Source organism: Lepisosteus platostomus, chromosome 12, assembly GCF_059453375.1.
Source record: "Lepisosteus platostomus isolate fLepPlt1 chromosome 12, fLepPlt1.hap1, whole genome shotgun sequence".
Classification (NCBI taxonomy): Eukaryota; Metazoa; Chordata; class Actinopteri; order Semionotiformes; family Lepisosteidae; genus Lepisosteus; species Lepisosteus platostomus.
The window spans coordinates 854,579-881,972 of NC_142622.1; the positions used below are offsets into that span (position 1 = coordinate 854,579).

At 43.3% G+C, this 27,394-nt stretch overlaps 1 protein-coding gene across 2 annotated transcripts in view; it reads left to right on the forward strand.

Annotated features, from left to right (window-relative positions):
* The first annotated feature begins 3,975 nt into the window (after positions 1-3,975).
* The window catches only part of skap2 (src kinase associated phosphoprotein 2), a 66,597-nt gene continuing 43,178 nt past the window's right edge, over positions 3,976-27,394 (forward strand). For both annotated transcript variants that reach the window (XM_088600328.1, XM_088600327.1), the window contains exons 1-4: positions 3,976-4,136; positions 4,937-5,042; positions 5,985-6,010; positions 9,836-9,928. In XM_088600328.1, the coding sequence (XP_088456454.1) occupies positions 4,097-4,136; positions 4,937-5,042; positions 5,985-6,010; positions 9,836-9,928 (265 nt within the window). In that variant the 5' untranslated portion in view covers positions 3,976-4,096. The remainder of the gene's footprint in view (positions 4,137-4,936; positions 5,043-5,984; positions 6,011-9,835; positions 9,929-27,394) is intronic.

Consider the following 27,394-nt stretch of genomic DNA (forward strand, 5'->3'; position numbering starts at 1 on the left):
CTTTATTTGTCATCTTTTACAATGGAGTTTCATGTCAGAAAGATGTTGTAACCTTGTGAAAATCTTAAAGTTTGCAAGAGGCCAGCCAGGCTGTTCCTTGACATTTGAAAACATGGCACATTTTTCTTCTTCTCCTAACTCATCTCAGTCAAAGCCTACATCATTAAATATGTTTAGACTTGTTTCCCTGGACTGAGGAAAACCAGGACTGTGTTTTCAAGCTGTGTCTTGCCAAACCATGAATGTTGCACCATGTCGGTAAGAGTTTTACATTTAAAAACAGTAAATATATCTCTGCCAAGAATTATGTTCCCATTTGTAGCTATCTTTGCTCAGTTTAATTACATAACTTGTTTATATGTTTTCTGACTAAGAATGTAACTTTTTTTAAAGTATGAAAATAAAGGCAATTTACCCAAATTACCTGCCAAGATTACATTCAGAACATCTGCCTTTTGTTTTGGTTTGTTATTTTCTTGCCAATAAGATTTATTTGTTTCAGCAAAATCCCTTTTCTTCCCTGCATTGTTTACAGCTGCTTTTATTAAAGGACTTTCAACACATAGACTAAAGAGAGCACATCAGCATCAGAGGAAAAGAATACAGGGAAAATGCAAAATATAAGACTCATCCATTATTTGAATAATTTGAATTTTATTATTGGGAATAACATCATCTGGCAGCAATAGGTGCTCTTTTATTTTATGTGCATACACACAAATAGCAAAGGGAAACACTAAACCTGTCCACAGCGGCTTCGGGGTCACAGTGTGGCCCCTGGACAGGCTAGCTTGAAGTTTCTTGGAAGAGCTGAGGAAAAACCCCACAGTGACAGTACCTCATGGCCTTTAACTCTTCCAGCTCCGTGTTTACATTAGCCTGTGATTTTAACTCCAGCCTGTCTGGTGCTGAAGGGCGCAGCTGGGAGCACACATTGAAACGGGTTTGCGGGGCGCTTCGTGTTTCCCAGCTCGGCCGCTGACAGATGGAAGCCCCGGTGGAGCCACTGTACCGCAGCCCCCTCTCCGGGATCATCCGCAGGGCAGGGGGCTTTCTCTCCTTGTTACTGTCGGTCACTGAATGCATTATCGCCGGGACCCCGCGCCACAAAGGGCCGGGCCGGGCCGGGCCGAGCCGAGCCGCGCTGCACGGCAGCTCAGCCGCGGAGACCAGTCCTGTGCTCCGGCAGGACGGGGATATTTCCACCCAGTTTACACGTTAATTTACACATTGGCCAAGAAAATACAGTGGGATCCTGGCACACGCGATTAATCATCGTCTAATGCATGAAGTGAATATTCGCATTCCTACAGAAACACGGTCCCGATGTTTTTTGAGTCGCAGTAACAACCTCTATTTTTAGTATTTGTCAAATAACTTTCTGAGCAGGAGCTGTAATCTCAACCACGCAATTTAAACATCGACATTCATTTCTTAATTTCCTCTCAGGATTTTGCCTACTTCCTTAGCTGAAAAGGATATGTAGCCACCCAGAAACTCAGCCCCTTAAGCATTCCTCCATAACTACAGTTTCCTCAGTTTATCCATGATGTTTTATCTCATTAAACATCCTGCATTTTGATTTACAAGCAGAAAGCTGAAGCAAATCTTTTTTTTTTACACCAGGGGGAGGAGTCTCTGTTTGGCACTTTTCTGTTGTCAAAACACATGTAGAAATAGGGTGTGGAAACATTCTTTAAGCTTCTGAACTGTGAAAATTCAGTTCTGTAAATGAGGTGTTGATGTATTTCAGAACCTGGGCGGAGAACATCTGAAGTACCCTGGATAGGCGTGTGAAATTATGAAAATGACAATTCTGCTATTTTTTTGTTTAGCATTTTTCTCACTGACCTAAAGCCCTTTGTGTCCTACAGGCTGGAAAGATACAAGCTCGCACGCTGACCTGCTAGTGACCTTAATGCTGACCTGCCAGCTCTGTCGTGGGATTGGTGGAGTGCTGTGTCAGTCTCCACACAGATCCCTCCTGTTCCAGTCTGCCGGACATTATTCCAGGATTTGTGTGCGAGGAAAGTTCCTGACTCCTGAAAACATTAGATCCGCTTTTTAAGATGTAGAGCAAAACAATATACCGTCTTAAACTTTACTCTGGTGAGAGTGGTGTGAAATTTTTGTGTTTCAGCCTTTCATTTCTTACATCCCCAATTAACTGTTTTTTCTATATATACAAGAAAACAAATTGTTACACATTTTACAGTATATAGATAACACAAATCATTTATTTAAAAAAACCAGACAGAAACTTGTTCAGGTCTCAAGCTATAGCTCAAACACATTAATTCCTTCCTCACGGCACCACCTTGTTAATAAAGGTTTCTGAAACCAAGGACGCGTGTATTGTACAGAACATACTTTCAAATCATTTCATGCAGACTACGAGCATATAAAGTAACACCCCCGTTTGTCTCTCCTCCAAACATCCTCTGCTCCCTCGCCGCTGACCCGAGAACAGACCGTTAAAATGTTTGAGAGCCGGGTTAATATTTGTGGACAGCAGATGACGACCGTGCGGTGTTAATCAAGCGGTCAGCGCCAGGTCGTCCGTCAGCCGCTCCGGCCGCAGGCTCGGCTCTGGGGCTGCTGGCCAGGTCCTGTTGGGGCTGTGTGTACCAGCAGCGTTTCCTCTGTCTCTGTGTAGGAATTACAGTGAGCAGCAAGGAGGGGCTGGTGCCATGAATTACTTGCACATTCAAGGCGAAATTTAAGACCTTACAAGTCCTTAGTGTATAATAAAAATCTGCTTAAATTTTAACTTAAAGCGCTTTAGACAGATTTAAAGTTACCAGTAGGGCGTACAATATTTTAACTCCACAGCGTGCCACCAATTTGCTGTGTATATTAGCTCAGGCTCCCTGCCAGACATCTAGATGGACTATTTTATCCTGCAGCCTAGTGGGCCGGGGCAGGTATTTCACGGCGCCGTTCAAAATTAAAGAATACTATTTCATGGGAAATTGCATGAGATGTACAGAGCGAACGATCAAGCTAAGAGAGATCAGCACGCTGCGCAGTGCCTTTATGTGAGGGGAGAGCCATCTGTTTCCCTGCCGGCCCGTATTGATGGGAACAATGGCCGAGAGGAGATGCTGAAAACCACCATTAAAATGCTCCGCGAAGGACGATGATTTAATGTTGGCGGATTGCGGTTAAGTGGTTATTGTTCCTAATGTGGAGAAATGTGGTGAGCGGGGAGCTAGGGCAGCAGAGTCCTCGCACTCACTTGGTGATTACTGACCCCTGCAGCTCACAGGAGGTAACCGCACGACTCCTGGGCAGCCAGGGGGAGCAGCACAGTCAGGCAGAGTCGCCGGTTTTAACCCACCTGAGCCTTGCGGGGATGCCTTGCAGCTGACCTCTGACCTACAGCGCATCGCCCTAGCTGAGTTGGGACAGTCCCTGTGTGGACATTCGCCCACAATGTCCCGTTTTCTGACTGGTACTGAGAGGATTTACTTAATTACATGTGATGGCTGCGTCCCCCGTTGAGTCTGTATAGCCGGGATAATAATATTGCCTCTGCAGTCTTGTTTGTAATTGCGTAATACCACTAGGAAAACAGACACGTCGTTGTAGCTAAAGGACGTACTCTAAGCTGGTGTTAATCTTTTTGCATTGTGCATTGAAGGGCAGTGGGATTTTACTTAAAATTTATTTTGCGCTGGCGTTTTATAGGGATTTTCATTTGCGAAAAAGGCGCACTCCTTGCTACGCTACGTAGGCGTTATTATTTTTTTCGTCGCCGGTTTCAGTTCTTACAGATCGCTGCTTCTGCACTGTCAACAAACACAAGACACCACGCTGCCCCTGCCTTCGCGGGTCTGAGGCTTGAAGCTCCAGCGCCATGGAAACCGCGGCGCCTGTCCAATGAGAAGAGAGGACCGGGAGGCCTGTCCAATCAGAGCCCGGTCCCCGTCCCCTGATGGAGAATGAGGAAGTGGGCTCGGCGCTGGGGGTCCGCATGTACGGCAGGCAGCCGGTAGGCTGTGCGAGAGAAATGCTTTCTTCACTTCCTCATTACTTACTAGCTACAGAACTTCCTTGTTAATAACTTCTGTCAGGAACAAAGACAGAAACGACTATGCAGCCCATACCAGAAGATTTAAAGACACTTATTTCAGGTTATATATTTGTTTGTTTTTAATATTGCGTTATTTTTTTCTGTGTATGTTGATTTTTTTTTTCGCTTTCGTGTTTTTTTTTGTCACGTTTGGCTATTTGGTTTCTTTTAAAAAGATCAAAAGAGAGGAAGTAACATGAGCGACGACCGAGGAAAAAAAGAGCGAAAGCTGTTTTCGTATGCGTGTGACCTCAGGTGTTATGTTTTCCTACAGTACCAGGCTGAAGCTCTCAATCCGTGTGCGCTCCTGTACCTTGGTCTCAAAGCGGTGTGAAAGATGCAGGTGTGAGTGGTGTCTGGAATTGACAGCTGGGGCCTAAAACGATTGAGGAACTCACTCTTGTTGTCGTATTTGAGGTCCGCTTAACTGGCAATTAAACACAAATTAGTTTGGTCATATATTCTCTGCAAGAAAAACCTTAGGCTGTATCTGCGGTTTGTGTAATTCGTTTACATACGCTTCTTTAAAAAGAATAATAAACGAATTTACTGGAGTGTAATGTTAACTCTGGTTATCAGTTTCTCTCCTCTGCGCTTGTGTTTGCCTTCAGACGAGGACTCTAGACTCGTGTGTGATCTGACATCTGATATAATTCACAGCCAGTGTGCAGAGTTTCCAGTTTCCTTCGGAATACAGTAGTTCATGTTGAAGAATTCTGCTCGTTAAAAGGAAAATACAATTTTGCTTTGTTTGATGTGTTTTCAGGTCAGAATATGGCTCTTATCAAACACAACGTTCTTCAAAGAGGTAAAAAGACTAGGCTTGTTCGTTTGGCTAACAAATATCCTGTTGTCTGCTAGACTTGGAGACCTTTCTCTCTGACGTGCTCAAGGGGGAGAATTTAAGTAAGAAGGCAAAAGAGAAGAAGGATGCATTCATCAAGAGAATTAAAGAGGTGAAATCAAGGTAAAATAAAACTTTCTCCTTCACCCTTGTTTAAATGCCCTGTGCTACCTCTGATGTACCCTCTGATACTGCTGTATCGTTTACCTTCATCACCTGGAGGGCGTAATGTAGTCTTAGTTGCTTAATGACACTCGCCCTAATTGGTTCAGTTTAAAATGATCATCAACACTGGTCATGGGTGCTACGTTTTAGAATGATTAAGCCAGGAAGAGCTTCTTCTCTTCCAGATTAACCACTCACTCTTAAATGAGGATAAAGGCTTGTTGGTGAGAGCTGAAACAGCAGGGTCAGTTACAAGCGAGAGGAGGAGCCCTTCAGCCATGTGTTCTAGCTGATTGATGCAGGGTCTCAGCCAGCTGGTTCTTGAAAGAAGTCAGGGTATTGGCTTCAACACCCTGACCTGGTAGCTTGTTCCCCAATTCCACAACCCTGAAAAGAAAAGTTTATTTAAAGCCTGGAGGAACTTCAGAAATGCTGTACCACAAACTAATATACTATATATACTTACATGTGTAATCTGTGTGCTGACTGACGAAAACGCCAGCTTTTAAACAACAGTTTTGACACCTTCATGAAAATATTAATTTTTGCCGAACTATCTAATTCACCAACATATCTGTGTGAGCTATTTGGTCTGGATTTGTAAATACAGTAAATCCCATTGAAATGTATTTGATCTAATACTGCAAAATGAGCTTTGAATTAATTTGCATTTAAAGATAAGGAAAGAGTAACACCAGCTGTGTATGAATTCTGTGTGAAAAACACCACAATGAGGTGAGGTGTGATTTCGTTTTGTTTAAGCTATAATTGGTTTCCTCCACCAGGAATGTCTTGGTAAGATATTTGATGACCTGCCTGAAAAGACGTAAAATGCTACCATGAAGGCAAAAAATCTTTTGCATTTATTTTGTGCTAATTGTGTTTTATTGTTTTCTGCAGTTATCCTCAAGATTTTCAAGAAAAACGTAAGTACAGCCTGTTTAATGATGGCACAGTGCGGTAGCTCACCCATCCCCCACTGCGCAGAGCCTCAGACCTGGTGGTGTTGTCGCCCTCTAGTGGAGGAACGGGGAGCCAGCAGGAGCCGCGGCCTGTTATTTATTGGGTTTGGCAGTGGGCGCACTTTGGGGTTTATTCCGGAAGAGATGAAAGTCTGTTTACTAATATATCCGTGACCAACTCTGCAGAAGGATTTATCTGCATGACCCACATATTTTATACTGATTAGTAATTTACCATTTATTTAAAAAAATGTAAAAAACAAACGCCGAATTGCATAAGAAACATAAATACAGTAAGCATTTACTTTATTAGTTTGTTTGCAAACAATAATAAATGAAATCAGTCCATAATTCTTGCACCACATGAAAATAATTCAGTGTATTTCTGGACTGTTCTGGGATGCTTTGTTAAAAGTCGTATGAAACAAATTCAATACTTTTCGCTGTTTTTTTCTTGGTATATGTATAGAGTACATTGCAGGATTTTATTATAGAGTTTTGCAGTGGGCGGTCACAATATACCTGCATTATGTTAATAATGGTATTTTTTATTTAAGTGCAGAAGAAGATTCAGTATTCTGAACTATCATTTCTGTTGCTCTAGGATCGGCGAAATCATGTAAATAAAAGTGCGATGTCTGGTTCATGACCGCAGTCTGGGGCTGTGGGTTCGAGGGTCGCGGCCCGGGGTCAGCGCAGGCCTGTGTGCGAGGCAGCGGCGCAGGGGTCGAGCTGTGCAGGCTGCAGCCCGCATCACAGCCAGCAGGCGCCCTGAGAGGCTCCTGGCAGCATGAGCAGTCGGAGGCAACAGTTGTCATGCAGGCATGTCCAAGCGGAGGAAGAAAATCGGGACAGGCGTTATTTATCATGTGACGAGGGCTCCAGCGAGAACAGGGTGGTGTACAGAGAGCAGGAAACCGCAGCCCCCAGCCCTGCGGAAGCTGCACAGTGACTCTGCTGCGCTAAAGTTAATTACAGAAGGGTCCTGTGTAGTTGAATGTCCAATTACTTGCCTGCATTAAATAGAAAAATACCGCTGGAAGATAAGTACTGGCTGTTCGTCAGTAGAAGGTGGCCTTAGTATCCTCACCCGCCACTTGCAAGACTTTCCATATAAGTCCCCAATTTTCCCTTGCAGTCAGATATTTAAAACCTCAATCATTGTGTGCTAGATGTGTAGAGAGGGTCCTGGGAGCAAGACAAGGTTCCGGCTGTGACCTCGGTTATTCGGCTTTTCTCGCACACTGACGCTGAGTGAGTATGGCCAGCATCAGGCCCCGGCTCTTCCAACTCTCCCCGAGTTTTCTTTCCAGTTAAAAGACTCCTGAGGCTCATGGATTACTGTCGATTCTGACAGCAGTTCTTTAAGTTGCGCGAATGTTGTTGTTATTCGAAGAGAGATGCAGAGAGACGCAGAGAGCCCTGCTGCCAGTGAAAGCTGGAGAAAACATTCAGACATTCTGTCTGGGCTGATCACTCAGGTCTTCCCTCCCGGTTTCCCCTCATGTCCTGCAGCCTGATCTGTCTCTCTCTCCCTGGACTGTTACACAAGCACCAGGTCTCCATTTGTTAGACACAGTGAGACACATTTCACAGGAGTGAAAAGCTGAGCCTGCGTTCCCAGCTCCCACACAAGGGTTTTGCACATTATTCTTTTATTTTCCTGCCTTTTACACGATCGCACACACGCTCTTCCCTTCCTCCCAAGCCCTTCCATTCCCACGCAGTAGCTGGGCTGGGTCTGTGGATTAAATAAAGATTATTTTCATGTGACTGAATGTTTCACTGGCCTATTGTTATGCAGAACAACCAATTTTCCTTCAATATATAAAACATTTAATCATTTTTTTTCCTCTTCCTGAAATAAAACACTAGTATTTATTTCTTCTTGGGTTATTTTTAGACTAAAGTTTTAATACCAGAAGCAGTTTTTTTCCCACTTTTGTAACTTGCTACAGAGTGCAATTGAAATAAGCTGTGTTGTTCAAATGAACTTTCCCGCACTCCAGAAAAGTGTGCAAATTTTAATTCCCTTAAAAAGGCTTTGTTTCTGCTGTGTTTGGCATGTTGGTTTTCCTTAGTAAAAAAAACAACAATATTTTCCTGCTAATTACATAAATTAAATACATTTTAATTGTGAAATTATAAAATCTTGTTCCTGGAATGCATGAGCATACCAATATTTTTATTAACTGTTAATAATTTTCTGTGGTTGTCTTTTGAAATACTAAATAATCTGATTTGAAAGTTGTAACTGTTAGTACCTTGTGAATACCTATAGCTAAAATGTTCACTTCAGAGTTTTGTAGCTGTTTCAGCAAATTCTCAGTATTGAGATATTTTAGTGCTTAAATCTGACTCATATCCTGACAAGCATTTTTCATACAGTTTTTAACTCTAAATTTGACAGTCATAATTAAGAAACAAAGGGCTCTCTGTTGTGCTGAACAGAGCTGCGAAAGAAATTCAAAAATAATTATTTCCGTTACTTTGAAAAATGTATCTCCTTTGCCTTTAAGGTTTATTCACAATTTATATTCCTATTCAGTAGTGTACTTATATCAAAGTGGTTAAAAGATGATTCCTACCCAGCTATAGTGCTATTACTGTTTTTAATAGGGCTCGTTTATGTTTCATTAAGGTTATTTATTTTTACTTAGAGGAAAGCGAGGCTCATCTTAATTATTTAACAGGCTCATAATGGGTTGTATCTACTCTGTCACCCACACCTCATCTTTCTTGATGCATTTAACACTGCTTGGTAGATGACTGTTTTAAACTTTTCAATAAAGGCTTAATCTTCACTTCATCTCAATATATCACAACATGTTCGAATAGAGTTTGATGTACTGGTATGACACTTGAACTATTAAGTGTATAAAGTAATGACATTGTAATCCATTTTCAACACTAACAAGTCTGTACATTTTTTGAGCAATAACATTTTTCAAGTGCTCGAGTAGAATACAAAAGTATTTTTTTCTCATCTTCTGGTCTTAGAATATCACATTTTTATATTAATAACAATAATTCTTTATCTTTAATAAAGCAACCTATAATTGCTAGTGAAATAGCTACTCTTCATTAGGACATACCCCTGGTCATTACTTTTAGTCTCATTTATTATTAATTTTTCAGGTCCTTTTGTTTGATGGACATTAATTGCCTAATTAATTGATAATGTTAGTCTTTATGAAATGAACTCTCATCCATCCAAAAAATTGGATTGGGACTGGCAAAACTAATTTATTTTGACTGTGCACGGCCTGGCTTAAAATAACTTTTACTCAATACTGACATTGACTTGGTCTCACAATATTGACCCTACCTTCTGTTGAAACAGCAAGCTAACAGACGAGCTTAGTTTGCCTCCTTTTGATTTGTTTAAACCAAATCCATCAATCTGTGTGCCTCCCTACATGTGTTGGCATTTACTTTTCCAGTGTTTAATGCGGACGTTGCATAGTCAAAACAGCAGGGCTGTAGGAAGCCATTTAAGCCTCAAAGCAGACAGGTTATATCTGTCAGAATGCAGTTACTCTGGGTGAATCCTCAAAATCATCAGATTATTTTGACAATGAGCAACATTTCTGCACGAAACAGAGATTCATTTATTACCAAATCCGAATCAAGCCTTTAATGTTTTAATTTTTACTGCAGGATTATTTAAGTGTATTTTAGGTAGTTTTACTTTTTAAGTAATCCCCTCTGTGTTTTGAAAAACCAGGCCTTAAGTAGATCATGAAAGCTGTAATGCAGAGAAGACTTACAGTTTTTTGTTTAACACAGGTGATGCAGAGGACTCTGATAATTATGAAGAACCCGATGGCAGCGACAGTATCTCTGAGAGAGCTGACAAAGACGAGGAATCCTGCTACGATGGTAGGTGCTGGTTACAGGATCCCTGGTGGATCCTGGCTCTGAGTTCATACGGGCTTGTTTTATTTTTTCTTTTCAGCCCAAAGGCGCTAACCTGTTTCAGTTTGCGCACTCAGAGAAGTGACCGCTGGAGATAAGCGCACGTTATGGGACCTTTGTGGTCTCGCCTTCACTGGCCTGTACCACCTCAGTCTGCTGCACGTTACCCCGCAGCTCCGCAGTGAGCGTTCCTGACGAGTAGGAGCAGGAGCATCGTGGCGAACGGTTGAAAGCCTCCGACCGAGGCCATGTGGCCTGGACTAACTGAAGAGCGCTCTCTAGTGGTGCTCACTGAGAACAGCGCTGCTGTGTTCTTTGTCCTGCTCTGTAGCCCATCCGTTCCTCGTGGAGATCCTGGGAATGAAAGGCACTCTTTTTGTGCTTCTGTTTCGGGGCCTTTGCTTAGGTTACACGGTGTTTGTTTTGTGATGCCATTATGGAGAGTGAATATACAGGTAAAAGGCTTGATCACGTACCGAACAAGGCGGGCACTTTTCTTTTTCTGAATCATGGGCAGTCCAGACAGTTTACGATCCATTTGTGATTTTGAGAAGTACAGAGCGTCGCGTCTGTAATCTTCTTTCCTGCTTGTGTCCTACACCGCCTGGTGGTCGCAGTAGCAGCAGTCCTGCTGCTGAGTACACAGGCTGTAGCACAGCTGCACGACCCAGTGTGGAGCTGTTCGGCACGGTGCTCTGTCCCCCCATTTGTGCCTCCATGCTGGGAGACAAGCACGCCCGCGGGCTGTTGGACCGTGTGAGCCCGCTACTCCGACAGCAGCGCTCAGGCACCAGTCGGAGGACAGGGCTCAGGTCTTGCTGAGAGCACAGCGTGCAGTCCCCAGGGTCGCCACAGGGGGAGCTGCTGGGAGGCATGGGAAAGACACTGGCTGAACTGAGCCAAACCGCTTCACAGCAGCTCAGCCGGGCCAGGTGAGGCCCCACAGAAAACTGGGATGTGGTTGGTTTACGACATAACCCAGATTCAAGCACCAGTGGGGTTCAGCCTGACTCAGGAGCCTCTTAAATTCTGTTTAATTAATTGCAGTTTGAACCTAATGAAACAGCAGAATTATTTTTTGTTTAGCACAGTGTTAACAGCAGCTCTGCCTTTCCTGTTTTCTAGCAGTTTATCTAAATGATCAGCATGTTTGCATAGCATGGCTCCATCCCTCCGGAAACATCAATTCTTCCTATTAAGGGGAGAGTGATAATTATGACCGAAGAGGGATCGATTGTGTTCTCGCTGTGTATTGCTAATAAATAAACTCACAACATGAAGCATTCTTGCTTGAATTTACAGTAATAAACTTGGTCTGAAAATGTCTTTATTATGACTGGTAATCCCTAGATGAAGAACATAAACCACAGGTATTTTAGTGAGTCCTTAGTACAGTCATTTTATATGCTTTGGATATGTTTCTTTGGAAGGGCTTTGTTTTAAACACATTGTGTAGCTTGGCAGTTAATTTAATAGCTGTTCTAACAGCAGCGGTAGAAACTTTCATTATTTTTGCATGACAAAATGCCCATCAACCTAAATTATTAACAATATTTCAACATCGTTTTGAATTACAGATTTGTTTCAATTTCGAAAAAGTAAAATGATTTTTATTCATTACAAAACCGATTTCGATCCGTACTCTTCTCTGTTGTGTTGTGATAGAAGCGCAGTAATCTTGAGTCTCTATTTTTAGGTATTTCTGTTTTCATGTCAGTGTAATGTTTCGGGCCCGGGGATATCGAACCCCACATCTATCTGGTTCTGTGCTTGGTTGACGCGACTCATATGTCCTTGTCTTCGTGAATCTGGTTCAAAAGTTCACACAATTCCCCAAAGCCCACCTAATTTTCTAGTTATTCCCTTAAGCCATATGTGTTTGGCTTTTTATGGTTTATTAGGTACAGTAGGAAAGAAACATTACTTATATCCCCTAATGAAATTCAAGAACTATTTGGTGATGCGTCCACTTGATCGCTGGCAGCAATCAGCGGAGGACAAGCTGGGGTGAAACGGGTGCTCACCCGGGTTCGAGCGCCTGCCGGCCCTGACTGGCCGGGCGCCGTGTGCCCCGATACACACCCCGCGCCCTGCCTGTGGCACGCGGCTGACGGATGGAGAGACGGGAGGCGGGTGAGCGCTAATAGGCAGAGTTCACACTCGGGTTACTGTGAGCTGATAACGAACCTGCCGAGGTTTTGATTTTCCCTCTGAATGCGGATGCCCCAGATTAATGGAATCTCATTGAGTGAGCAGGGGCGCTTGCAGCCGCCGCTAAGGGAAACGGATGGATATCCTATAATCGTGTCAGCCCGCTAATGCCTACTGCCTGAAACGATGAGTTGCTCCCTGTTCAGGGGCCTTAAGAGGGCATCGATTTCAAATGTGTTTGGTTTTTTTTTCTAACCTGTATCAGTTTGCACAGACACTTCGGAGAAGTGACCGCTGGAGATAAGGCCATTTTACGGGGCCTTTGTGGTGTCCCCTTCACTGGCCTGTGCTGGATACGGCAGAGATGAAAGCGGAGGTTATCTTCAGACACAGGTCTGGTATCTCGTAATTGACACCCAGCGCTCTGGAGGTGCTCCTGCCTGAGCCCTCCCTGTGTCCGGGCCTCTGTCCGCGCAGCAGAAGGGGAGGGGGCATGGTGTGTTCGAAAGGTGATCATAATGGGACAGGACAGCGTCCCTTTGGCACTTTCTCTGCTTTTACCAGCTATTTGTGCGGTGTGTTTGATTCGTAGTTATGGCAGAATAATAAAATCTGTCTCGTGACCAATCTCACTCTTCTAGAGGGCCTGGATGTTTGCTAGGTATGTAGGGATGATTTCAAGTGTAGGTTTTTTTTACAGTGGAAGCGTCTTCATTGCTGTGCTCCTTTTGTCACTTGTGACGTTTCTCGTGTCGAAGCCTTTGTTGTGCTGCTGGACCTCTTTTTTTAGGAAATACTTCCTAACAAGTAAAATAAACATTTATACTTAGAAAATTGTGATTATTAAGTCATGGATTAAATTTGGAAATGTGCACCTCAGAAGGCTAATAATTTGCTTGAGTCTACCTAATTTAAATACCGTATTTATCATAGCAATGCATTTTGTTTCAGTATCAAAGACTTAACACTCATTCTTCATTTTGTATTTCAGTTGTATCCTAATTGTTTTACAGAAAAAAGTTATAATCTGCAGTAACAAAATATGGCTCTTAATTGTCCTTTTTATGAGAGATCTGAAAGGTGAGTGGAAAAAATACACCCCTCAATATTATGTATGAAATGGCCTTTGTAATTATCAGGAAAAAGAAATTGAGCTTTCATCTCTTTATTAAGGCCACGTAAGAAACAATCTGAGGTGTGTTTTGCAGGACATCTCCTGCAGAACAAGAATACGGCTGTGGTGCTTGATATTTCGAAGCGCTCTGCATCAGTTCACTACACAAGTGAAGAAACTGGTGCTGTATGTGAAAATTAAGGCATTCGAATATTTTTCAAATTAAAGTATTTTCCTGTGAGCCAGAACCGAGACAAATGTATAGTACCAATATTCTGTTTTATAAATCATTTTTAGTCTACTTCCCTCTGGAAAAAATGATTACATAGTTGGTACTAATATGCAGTAAATTACGGATGCGTACCGTAGGAATGCAGTTCTCACTGTGGCTTGAACTGTGTTTTATCAGTGTTGGGGCTGTTCTGGGATTTATTGGAAAACATCACCAGAGATCGTGCTCGGCTGCTCCAGTGCTTTTGTCTCACTTGTTTTCTGGGATCTGTCCCTCGGCAGTGGGTGGGAAAGACGGCGCACGGTTGCAGTGTTTCACTCGCTGTTCCCTGTCGCGTTGTCAGCAAAGCGTCGAGTTCCAGGCTTCCGCTCTTGATTCTCCACAACCGAGACGAAGAAGTACCAGTTCAGCTTCTAAGAGATACTGAACCAGTTCTGTTTTTTTTTTCCTCAAGAGTAAAAGCTTGAGCAGTTGCTCGTTTGTGCGGTGCAGCAGTTAAACTGATGCTAAACGTTGGCTGTTGTCTAACAGATGGAAGAGAGCAGTGAAGGAGCTGAGCTATAAATCACAGACACAAGGCAACTGGAATGTTCCATGAGGCGGCCTAGTGTGTTCAGAGTCTTCCTGCTCTTTGTTTCCTTCCATCTTCCATGGTAGATGCTGACCTTGGAGAAAATGTATAAACCTTTGGTATATATTTTTTTAAAAGCAGACACGTCTCGCCCGCTTTCGACCGTAATTAGATGGTGGCACACATCTAGCGCACCCGCCGCAGAGCGAAGCTGGTTTTTAGGGTGCTTAATGGAGCACCGGGCCAGAGCTCTGGAACAGCAGACGAGCAGCGTGTTAAAGCAATGGCTGCTACTTAGGCAATGAATTACTCCGACTTCCATAAAGAGAGTTCGGTTTCAGTTTTCCTAACCTTTGGAGAGGTTCATTTAGAAGAATGTACACAGATGTCATAGGGAAAATGATTCAATTGCATCCATTAAGTGATGAATTTGCAGACTGTATTGTTTACTTTAGCTGAGGTCCAGTACACATTCATCACATGAGCCGACGGAAGGCCTGGGACCGCGGAGCTATTATCAACTTTCACTTCATATCGTGTGACAAACTGAATGGGCTTGTTTAGAAACGGCCATCGCCTTGCGGCGTGCTATCAGCTGTTTATATTAACCTTGTTTAAGTCTGATAATCAACACTTGGAACTGCAGATCGTCTTGTAAGACTCAATAGCACTTCAAATGGAGAGCCCCCTGCCCCGAAAAATAAAAGCCTACTTTGGCTGAAAGGGAGATTTAATGTTGAAGTTCTGCTTCATCTCATCCAGGGGTGTGACGTCAGGGGGGTCGTCTGAAACGGACAGTCGCAGCAGCGAGTCGCCGTGCAGGAAGCTTGTGTGCGCAGAGAACACTTCAGGTTCTGTAAGGATTCGGCTTTAATGGCCCGAGCTCGGTTGGCAGATTGTGTGCCGTTAATGTAAGCATCGTGTTTTCTTTTACTGCTTCCACGTTTGTTTAGGCGAGGAGGGTTTTTCTCAAAAACAAACTACCTGACCTGTCATCCACCCTCAGCCTAGAGCCCAGGAAGCACAGATCACTGTGGGGGGCTGACAGCTTCTCCGTGGGTGGGACACCAACCTCCCCAGAATATTGTACCAAGCCCACCCGCTTCTCTGAGGAAGGTGGGAGGAGGCTGGAGCCCCCAGCACAAACCCCCCAGTAACAGGCTGTGTGCGCCACCCTGCCCCCCACAAACCCCCTTTTATCCTAAAAATTACCGCTTCCCCTCCTGATGGTAAAGCTGAGCCGGAGCCTCTGTTCCAGGCAGTCGTAGGGCTCGATTCTGGTTTCCACAAGAAAGAATAATGCTATGTACTCTTTTGCTTTTGGGGATAACGGGAGTTCTTTGACCCTCCTGTTATAAATGGTGTGAAAGGAAAATATTTATATTCATTTAAAATATCCGTGGAGGAGAAACAGCCTCATTACCGCGGCTGATCAATCCGCAGCAGCCTGCGCCGCGGCGTGCCGCTGGAGCCGGGGCCTGGTGGAATGTGCTCCGCAGAGCCTCGCGGTGACGGGCTCATCAGCGCCGGGTTCAGCCAGCGGTCAGCAACAAATAATTCAAGATTGTTTCTAAGTTTGCAGCTGGTGGAATTCGCTTCTCGCCCCGAGCCGGCGGAGCTGCACGGTTTCGCTATTTGATTAGAAAAAAAAAAAGAGGCATATTTGCTTCTTAGCAACTGCATTTACGCAGCCTGCTGCATTTGTACAGCCTGTGAAGGTTGCTCTTTTGTGATGGCAGGAGGATATTTTATTGCCGGCTCGTAGACAAAAGAGAGCTTTGGCCTGCAGAGCAGCCAGTTCCTTTTAAAGAGTTAAGGTTATGTCAACATTTTAATATTAGAGCCTGCTCACATGAGCAAGACCATCATCCCGGACACCTCATTTCAATACTTTTGTTTTCTGGTATGTTTTTTTTTTTCGATTTTACTGCCTGATACGGCATGTTTTATGCTCATTTTCTTGAACAGGATGCTGTTTTGAATTGGCACAAGTTTTTCTTTTTGTTGTGACCTAGAACTAAGAACAAGCACATCATGAAATGAAATTCGAGCTGCTGACACTCAGGGTTTCACAGACCTTTCAGAGAATGGGTGGTTAATGGCACTCCTCCTGGCTGCCAGAGATTTGTTTTTAGAAGGCTGACTATAGTTTATTAAAGTTGTCTTGCAAACAGTACACTGATAATAGTGATGTTTTTTCTGCATTCCTGGTTTCAGACTATTAATACAGCCACATTTTTCAGTTGTGTTCCTTATAATGCCGTAAAACGTCCCACCATGAAACTGCTGAAAACCAAACTACAGTACATAACACACCCCATGCCCTAATAAGCTTCAGTCCTGTGTTGCCGTTAATGCTGGAGATGATTGTCTCCCATGAGGGTCAGTGATGTCCTGTGTACAGCAAGCCCACTGGCCCACCATGCTGACACGCCTGAGCTCTGAGTGGCTGTCCAGTCCTCTCCTGGTGGCCTGGTAGGAGGCCCTGGTAATGTGGTCTGTGTCCGATGACTTCATGCAATCTTATTTTTCCACCTTTTTTGAAAAACAAGTCCTGCATGTTAAGTACGAACAACATGCTTGAGCGAGCGAAGCTGATCTGAGTGCTGGATTGTTATCTTCAGAGCTGCCCCTGTGGCTCCACGATGTCTGTGCTCCAGGGCCGGTGCTCCTGACCCCCGTAACAGTGGTGCACCAGTCCCCTCACAGATACTCTGAGACACATTCAGCCCTTTTAGAAAAGAAAGAATCTGTAGACCACTCACCAAGCTCAGAAGCCTCCCGTGCTCTATTTACTGTTTGAAATTATGAATTATCTTAGCTGCTCACCATTGCATTTTTCACTGCGAATAAAAAAGTACACAAGCTTACAATAGAAGCCACATATAGTACTATGCCATGCACTGAAATTACTCCATGGCCGTCCTGTGTTAGTAGAGCAGTTGCCACCCAAGCGATATGCACATGTGGTAAGATTCATTCCTGTAGGCTTCAGGGTCATCCTGCGTTTCAGATATATTAATGCAGTGGAGGAACAGTACTTGAATTCAATTTGTATGAAAATGAACACACTCATCTTTGCTCCTTTTCCCTTGTTTTGTTTATTCAATAGTTGCCTCCGGCTCAGTGCACCAGTGGCCCCTGGGGATGGGTTCACCATGTACTGAGCAGATCGGAGTGGAGCCACAGTATGAAAATCAATAGCCACGTGGCTCCTCCTTCAGCCCCAGTTCAATTATTCATGTAGATTCGCGCTTGCTGCAGCACGAACATCATGCCCCCATGCACATTTCCATGCTTGTCCTCTCTGAAATTTGCTTTTGCATACTCATTTCAAAATGACAAGAGCGTAATTACAGACAGTAGTATGCCTGGAAAGACATTGGTAGAGCCCCTGCCAATAGGAAGGAGAATATCCAACTCACCTAAAATAAAAGATTCTGCTGATTTAATTAATTGAACAACCTGGTTCAACATCTTCCTGTTTTTCCCGCCAACATAATGGAGCTTCAGGATTTGCAGGTCTGAATTGTTTATTTGGCTCAGCAGTAATAATGTAGACAAAGAAACAGTTTGTTCCATGATGTGTCCAGCTGCCTCCTGCCTCAGCTCGGGAGTCTGTTCCACAGCTCAGTGGCTCCAGGCTGGTCCTTCTCCTGCCGCCCCGCCTCTGTCTGCCTGCTTCGCTCCAGTGGGCTGCAGGAAGCTCGCAGGCCATGTTTTAGGATAAAAAGGGCTCAATCCGTGCACTGTCTGTCCAAGGGTCCAAGACTCATTTCAAGGTAATTTACAATTAGACAAAAGAGACACAAATGAATGAATGACATTTTACAGACTTAAATTCTAGGGTATGCCAGAGAGGTTTATGGCAGGAATTGAGAATGCTAGCAGATCTAAAAAGGGCAGAGAGATCAGTCCACATTCTTGGAGCAGCAGAACAGTGTCCTGGGGTCTCCCGGGGTCTCCCTATGTCTGGCAGGCTCTCCTGGGGTCTCCCATGTTTGCTTTGGTAACAAAGAGAGACCAGAATCTGAGTAGCACACACAATGTGAGGTGTACAGCCTATGGAGTTAACTGATATAGGCAGGAGCCAAACTGTTAATGCCCATAAAGATGAGCAGCAGTATTCATATTCAGGCGATCCATGTGGGCTTGGGGGCTTAATTGTCACACTGGGTCCCCCAGAGCAAAGTTCAGCTTTCTGAAGCAGAAAGGCAAAATCTGTTTTTTCTTATGGTCTAACTTAATTTTACTGCATGACAAGAAGATAGGACTGCTGTATCGGTGGCTCAGCCTTAAATTAATGACAGGGAGAGTTTATGAATATAGCATTATTACTATTAAATATAATAGTTAGATGTTTATTATTGTACATTGCATTGCACCTGGGTGAGGCGCCTCAGGCCCAGTGCACCAGGACAGGGCAGGAAGAGGAGTGAGAATCAGCTTCACTAGCTGAGTGGAGAGGGAACGTTATGGACACCAGATTGTGTAACATCCTGGTTATGCAGTTGGATTTCTGTGATTTAACAGAGTTTAGTGCACATGTGTTCCCCAAGAAATTGTAAAGAAGGTGTTAACGATCCAGGAAGCAGAAAGGTTATATAAACATATGCATATGTTTGTATCGGTGTGTGTCTTTCTAGGAAGTGTCGTGTAGCCAAGACATGTGAAATCCCCTCAGATCTCACAGAACATAATTCAACGTGAAAAATTCTCAGTGCAGTATCGTCACTTTGCTGTCAGACAGACCTTGAACTAGAGGGCACAGGTGGAAACTACGTGGAAGAGCTTTTAAAACCTAAAGCAGGAGGCTCGTCTTTACTCCAAGGGCTGTGGGGGTGTGGAACAAGCTGCCCAGCTGTGGTGTTAAAGCTGAATCCCCTGACTTCCCCCAGGAAGCAGCTGGATCAGTTAGTTACTAACAGCCAAATGGGCTAGATGGGCCAAAAGGTCTCCTTTTGTATCTGTCCTTTCTTCAGTTTTTATCAGAGGTGACATTTTTTACCATTTCTTTTGGAGCCCAAGTATCCGTATTTTGTCCTTGGGACATTTAAAAATGAGAGCTCCCAGGATTCCCATATCATTTATTTCTAATATAAACTATAGTTCTTCTCAGCCGGCTTAAAAACTCATTCTGCAACATTTATGATGGACCCATTTTGTCATTATTTCTCTGAGGAGCAGTTGAGCATTAAGATCTGCTGTGTACACAAAGGCCAGAATTGCCCCTTAAAATAGCCATGGGCTGGTGTGTTGAGTCATATCAGTCCACATTCTGTGCAGCATTAAATGCTCTGTAGAGCATCTTATCTCAATTCTGTGGAGTGTTAAAGGGATGTGTGGAGGTTTTATGTCCTGCCGTTTACTCACGGTGTCCAAACCAGCATGTTCCCAGCTACTGGGAGCTGTGCTGTGTCTCGGAAGTTCATTTTGTGCTCTGGTCATTGCAGGGTAATGGAACAGTTCAGGAAGTTAGGTGCTGAGATATTCCTAGTGACATGTTCTTGGAAATCTGTGCCATAATGTGGACACAAAACTTTATTTTGAACTACAGTAATTTAATATTCATGAAAGGCACTTTGCTTCAGCTGGTTCTTTTAATGGCCTCATCCAATAGCATATTTTGGACTTGTTTTTTTATTAATGTCTGCAGCAGCAAATAAAAATAAGGAGAAAAAGGGTGGGCCAAAGTATGTGGGGGTCACTGTGCAAAATGTATCTCGAAGGTACTATTTTTATTTAATCTAATTTTACTGAAGCACTTATGAGATAAAAGCTTTCATCATGAAAAGTTATTGACATAATTGTTTTTAACCAATCCAGCTTCGGCCCAGCTCAAGTGATCTGAAGAGACACCGAGATCAGTCTTTCTCCATCCAATTAGCTGTTGGCTTGGAGTTCACAGCTGGGTCAGCTAGTTTTTTTTTTTCCTGAGAGAGAAGGAGAGGTCCCACAGATCTTAAACATGCAAGAAATGGAACAAAACCAAAAAAAGTACATATTGCATCCAGGTAAGAACAAGAGAGATTCAGACAGAGAGAGGAGATGAGTTCTTAGCTTTTAGACCTGAGTAATTAGGGTGTGTGAATCCTTAGACGATTCAGTCAATAAAGGTGTTTAATGATAGTCTGAACACTTAGAGGTGATGATTAATTGGCCCGGGCACTTTGGGCTAGCTATTGTGTGTGCTGTAGAACATACTGGCCATCAGCTGGCAGGCATGCAGTCTTGTAAAGGGCTTTCTGCTCTGACATTGGTCATATATCATTGCAGCTGTGCCCTTTGATTACTGGGAGGGCTTGCAGAGTGATTAATAGCCAGGATCAATGTTTCTGCCCAACACATGACATTTGGTCACAAAGCAACCATATACTTATTCCCCTTTGGCACAACGCTTAGGAGAAATGAAGGATGAGACCTGCCAATTTGTAGCTGAAGAGCTTCCACTTTATAAAATGAGTCAACTTTGACTGTACAAAATTATTCCCCATTGAAATAATTAGTGCTGCATTAAACACAATTAGAAGTAAAACTGTAGGAGTGTGCTCACTGAATCTAAGCCAGATGACAGATGGTGTAAGGCCTGATATTTGGCTGCAGATAACATCTCAGATTTTTGTTTTGCTGAAGAGATAAAAAAATTAATAATCCTGCATTTCATTACTGTGAGGAAAATGTACAGGTAGCCTCAGGACACAATAATGGGCTGTATGCAATATCTGGAAATCCAGCATTTATGGAGTTGTGAAATAAATAATCTGGTAGCAATAACAGTAATTTGGTCATGATGAGACTCCCAGCATGCTTCTTGTTTGTTGCTGCTCTAGGCCTGTAAGGGGAAGGAGGTTAAGTGCTCTGAAGTGCTAGTTAACTTCCTGTTATAAAGGCCTTTTCAGTTCTGCTCAGACTCTCTTCCCAGGTTTTGTTTTAATGACCTTCAGAAATTCACACAGAGGGATGTGTGAGGCAGGTTTTCAGTTCACTGCAGAAGGAACAGGAGGATTAAATGGGAGCTCCCTGCCACAGAAGATGCAGTGCCTTGGATTCTTTAATTGCACTGCAATGTGTGGAGTTACTACTACACTAACATGACTTGATCCCAAGAGCAACTACAGATTAGGCACATGAAGACGGTACTGTCCTAGTAGCAGGTTTCAGATTCATGCTGTTCTGCTTCAACAGGAGATCATTAATGAAATAAAATGAGGCTTCGTGAACAACCCAGCTGATAAACATGATTGTTTCGGTGCCTCAACTGCCAGTGGATCTGCTTAAACATTATAAGACATATCTGAAAACAGCACCATAGTAAAGATTTTAATGAAGAATGTTTTTGCGAGTCTCTCTCAAGCAGCAGTCCCACATGTCATCATGCTAATGACATGTGAGAGAGAGCTGTGTGATGTAGCTCTTGGCTACGTGCTGATTTCAAACACCTGAACTTTTACCTCTTAGCCTCCTGCTCATTGCTGGGAGTGTTTCATGTCCTCGGGATACACTTGTCTAAAATTTCCTTTCCGTGTTTATTTTTTTAAGAAGTGCTCAGTTACAACTACATTCCACAATGTTTTTTTTTAGTTGATTGTGTAATACGGTGTAACTTAAACAGTTCCTTATTTGGGAATTTTAGTGGAGTCACTTTACTTCTGTTTCTATTTGTGTTAGTGCTGGGAAGTCCTTTTTTAATGTTTGACAAAACCCAGCCAATGTGCTCAGCTGCTGGGCTTTTAGAAATGACCTTTCTGTACTTTCTGCTTTGTCTAGGAAAACAGGCGCTAAAAACACTTTTGCTCTAATAAACCTAAGACAGTGTTTTATAATGCCTGTGCCAAACTAAACTAGCTCCCTGACAACAGCTAATGCCATCGATCGGTCTCAGGATGGTGCCTCACTCAGTGAAATTACAGAACAGTTACTGGTGACACACAGTCCCTTGCTTTGCATGTTAAATCTGTAATTGGGTTTTTTTTTCTGGTTTTGGTTGTTTTTTCAAGTTTCAATTTCTTGACATGTTTTTTATGTAATGCTGCATAATATTTTCTGCTAGGAAACAACTGTTCCTATAACAGATGTGATCAAATTCACACTGTGGTGTGTTTGCTGGGACGGGTGGACTAACGTGAGAAGCAGGCCAGGTCACTCTCCCCCTGGAGGGGTGCTGCAGGAGAAGCTGCGCTCCGCTGCATGGCTCTCCGCCTCTGCTGCGCAGACATCTGAACAGGGCCGCCTGCTGAGCCAGAGGTGGCGTGTTTGGATGTGGTGAGTCCAGCAGGCACAGAAGTGCCTTGAGCTGGGCAGGATGCAGGGGATCATCTGCTGACCCTACACTAACAAAGGGCGTTTTCATGCACCGTCGGCTGTTAATGCCGTTTGAGCAAGTGGAGTTACCTCTTCGCAGCTCCACCAGGATAGGCATGGGAGACCTCCAAGGAAAAAACAGGCTGCTGCTGTAAGTGGTGCTGGTGGACCAGTAGGTGACGCTCTTTCCCCTGGACTAGGATTTCCAAACCAGTGCCCCAGTATGGTGACCAGTGCCCCTGTACTGTAGGAGATACTGTTCTGATGAGACACCCTGACTACTAGTTAAAGATGCCATGGCACTTTTTGATTCGGCAGCAGTGTTAACCCCATTGTTATGTCTAAATCCCATACTGTACAATCGTGCCTATTTAATCGTCTCCTTAATTCACTTGGTGAAGCAGTTTTTCTTCTCTACCTGATCACTGTGCAGTGAGGCTGCTGGTGCAGAATGGCCACTGTGTGTCTCCCAGGTGGGGCTGCTGGTGTAGAATGGCCACTGTGTGTCTCCCAGGTGGGGCTGCACTTCAGTGGTAGATGAGGTGGGCCTCCTCCTATATGCAAATCTTTTCAGGATCCTTTGGGGTGACAAAGTGTTATATAAACACACACATGCCATTGTCTCATATCTGTGATAGCTCAGGAATGTCCCCTGTGATTCTCTGCTGCAGTCAGTCCTAGAAGAATTCTGCTGTGCAAAGGTCTTTGTGCTCCATTCGATCATCACTGCCTGATCCTGATACCATGGGACTTGCAGGTGGTATGTGTAGACAAAGGCTCTGGAGCTTTATGCTTTGTCTTCAGGGGGAAACTGAAGTGCAGAAGAAATGCAATGAAGGCTTGCAGCTGGGTGCCACCATCTTTTGGGAGTGGTTTCGAGTGACCATATGGCCCAATTCTTTATTTTGAGGTGGTTAAGCAGAGCTTAAAAATAAGTGTGCAGGAGCTGCTGGATCATGAGAGAACTTGGCATTAACTAAAATAAATTTTAGGTCAGGATTTCTTGAAATATTTTCCAGTTATAATTTGCTCCACATTAAGGAATGAGTTGATGGCACTGGGTTCTAGACTGTAGAATGAACAGAGACCTTGGGATGTGCCAGAGGCTTAGCAGTGTTGTGAGTATTGGCAAGAGCAGCATCCGGTCCTATTCTGTGATGCTGTTAGATGTCAGGGGGAATCCAAATGTTTAAATGTGCAGGATCCCATCACAGATCAGGGTTATTAAAATGGAACAAACACACCAACACAGCCCTGCACACAGAGGTCTGTAAAAACATCCTTAATCTGCTGTAATATTACTGGGACACACAAACGGAACACAAACAGGAATGCTACTGGTCCCTAAAAATACAACACTTTCTCATAAGAGATAGGAGCTTCTGTGCCATCTGATATTTCCCTGTGGTTAATTTATTATGTGCCTTAGTATTTGTAATAATGAATTTATAATATCTCACCAGGGTGAGAGACAGCCAGGCAAAACAGACCCTGACTAAGTGGTGGTCACAGCTTGGTCAGAGAAACTGGGCCACACAGGCAGGCCTGGCTGCCCAGAGAGGGCAGTCTGTGCTCCCACTGCCAGCGGGGAGAAGCAGAGCTAGAGATGCTCTTTCTGCTGCACTGTAAGAAACACTCAGGGATCAGACAAACATTCTTCTGGAAAGAACAAATCTAATCCCAGAATTCCCACAGCTGCTAAATCACAACAGCTACCACTCCCAGTAGGGGAGGGAAACCAATCGAGCTACAGCCCGGTATGTGAGCTCCTTTCACAGTCTGAGGAAGAGAGAGCGAGCCTCTCAAATAATATTATTTTTTGCAGATGTCTTGCCAACTGTTACTGCTTTTGCAAAAAAAGTCATGCTTCGGTCATGCCAATGAAGCTCGGTGAATTTGAATTTTATCCAGGTGGCCAAACAATTAAACTATTTTTTTTTACTAGGACTAAACCACTTGCAGTTAAATCATTAATTCAGCCTTAATGGTGGGTGAGACACAGACGAGCAGACTCCAAGACAGGATAGAAGGGCACACAGGCACAAGGATTGATCGTGGTAGAGAAGAAAGTGAAGCAAGAAGAGAAGCAATTAGTTCCATGAGAGTGTTTCCTCCTTCATAGACCGGGACTACAGAACTACGGATATGAGAACTAAAGATACCCGCATGGTAATAAAGTAATAACCAGCAGCAAAAATATAAACGACAAATATAAAGTTACAAACTACACACTCTTCAGTACTATTTTGTACAGATACTTACACTTCTGTGAGCATCAGAGTGCTGTTCTGGAAGAATGATATGTGCTTTGTTACGATTGGTCTTCTCTGAGTATAGGGGTGTATCTTTGTTAACATATAAATTTACTTGTGTCTCAAGCTGGTGTCATGACCCAATTTAATTGATTTTTTTATTTATAGTTGTTCTGTTATCAGAGTGGGATCCCTATTTTATTCCAATATATTATCCAGTGTTTTTAGATGAATGTCTCCATGAGAGTAAATAGATTAACATGCTGTTGAGTTAAGCAAATTCAGTAAATAAGGCAGGAAATGATTCTTTTTTCAATTGGTCTAATTGTTTAGCGAGGAAATGGCTTAGGAGTTCAAAGACATTTGTGCAAAGCCTTTAGTGACTAGGTTCTATTTTATTTTACAGATGCGGAAATGCAATACAAAACTCAGGTCTAATGTGTTTAATTAAATATTTTAAACATAGATCACAGACCATATCACAGAAAATGTGAATAAAACTACTGATCAAAGAATTATACATTTTCTTTTGACTTTGCTTGACGGGTTGTCCACCCATTGTTGTCTTGTGTTGTGCAGAGTTAATGACAGTGTTGTGTAGCCCCATTCAGCTGAAGCACAACCACAATATGAGCCGGCCTAATGTTTGTTTCTGTTTTTATCTTCTGCGGCTCATGTAATTATTAAAAAAATCTTTTTGCTGAGCGAGCAAGCGAGTGTGGCTGGGCAGTGCTGCTCCAGGCCGCGGAGGAGAGATTCACTCTTCTTTCGCACTGTAGACCCGGCTTCACCTCCGTTCCTCCACTAATGCCATCCTGCACTCCATTCTTCCTTCATCCCCCATCTGCTCTGTTCCTCCTCTCCTCCTTCATCCCTCTTCTGCTCCGTTCCTCCCCTCCTCCTATTGTAAGCTGTGTCTACAATAACTAAAATCACATGTGAAATAATATTCAAGAAAAAGTAGTACTACTCCTTTCTAAGTACAATTCTAATACAGAATTAGAAATATTAATATACAGTAGAACTAGACATATAAATATGTTATAACTGACACACAACAACTCAACAGAATGTTATCATGATGTGATTTTATCAACTAGATACATTTTGAATTCAAATCACTCACATAGGTAGTAGGAAGTTCAGCATGCAAAGCAAATGATAAAACTAGCTTTACTGAAGAAGGCACAGCCATTTCGCTTGGCCTTGGGACATCAAATACAATATAAATACTGAGTTATGTTGGTCCTGTTTTGTACCAAAATAAGCTGGCCTCATTAAAGAAGTACCAGCAACAGTTAACTAAGCAAATTCAATTCAGACTTGCCACAGGGCCTGATCCTAATGGTGAGCAAAGTAGATTTGTTGAGATGATGTTGCCAGTGTTCAATTCAACTGAATTAAGGAAAGGTTCTAGCCCATTGATGGGATTTCTGCATCTTTAAGCTAACCGGACAGGTGAGAGGAAGAAATAGGTGTGACCTCTCTTGTGCCCTGTCCTTCAGCGCAGTAATGAATGTAGCCCCTGGTCCTCTTTGGATCGTTGGACCTCTGTGGTCCTCCCTTGCTGTGTATCCTCAGGTACATCACAACAAGCTTTCTACTGTACACCACATGTATTGACTGTTCTTTGTGCTGTATATAGTCTCTGAGAGATGAGGGAAGAACACAGGAAGGTGTCTCTCCCAGCAGTTTCCTCATTTTCTAGACACATGGACGATGGAATCACAAAAGCTGTTTATTATCAGCCATGGCTCTGGTCCAAGGGGTCTGTTTTGGTCAAACTGCAGTCCTCTTACAATATTTACTTTCAGCATCGTCTGCATTGATGCTTCTTTTAAAAGGTGACCATTTCCCAAGCTTCACACATCTGCAGAAGTCAGACTGGACTTTATTTAATCAATTTCTTTTTTCTGAATCGCACAGTTCAGTGCAAAGAACCACAGTTTCAGCTCAAAGTGTGTTGAGGGGCCTTTTATAAACTCAAAGTTCTTTTTGACATGGTGGTGACAGGTATGTCAAACATTTTCCTCTGAAGAAATGCTTTAGGTTTTTAATATGTCCTTGAGGTCAGCCAGCTCTTCTGGGAATTTTTTTTTACGTTGCCCACATGTGAAACATCTTTGGCTGTACTGTTTCAGTCCAAGGCTGTTGCCATTTTGTAGAGTCTCATGCTCGAACGGTTGGGGGCTACCGTTTCACATTGGTTTTCTCTCTGGAGCAACCTGAGCTTTCACTTGATCAGCCACCCTGGCAGAGTTCAGATGTAGCCAAAAACATGTTAAAAAACAAGAGGTTCGAGATGCAATGTAGCAACACTCAGGGCACTCGGCCGTTTGGCATGGCTGCAAGGAGCTGTAGTGTGTGTGGTCATGGATGATGCTTATTGATGTTGTTTTGTGATGCAGATGGAAAACATGAAGGCGTAGCTCCTACTAAAAGACCCAGTTAGAGCGGACAAGGGAAGCTCGTTTCTAGTTTGTACGTCTGACATACTGTATGACATCTCTTCTTCTCTTCGTATCTCTTGTGTGTGGTTATACGAGTAAAAATAATCAGTAGTGCAGCATCCTTACGTACACACTAATGAAACGATTGCTCTATAAATACAGTAGCGCACACACGACAAGTAACTCTCCATGGTGTGAAGTGAAAGTTTTAGAACACTTGTCAACACATCATACGCAGGATAAAAAAGGCCTGAGTGGGATCTGTGTTTGCTGTGGGACTTTGCAGAAAGGGCTGTGGTATCATTTGAAGCAGAAGAGTCTTTCCCATTTGCCTTTTAGTGTGTATTGCATGCATAAAA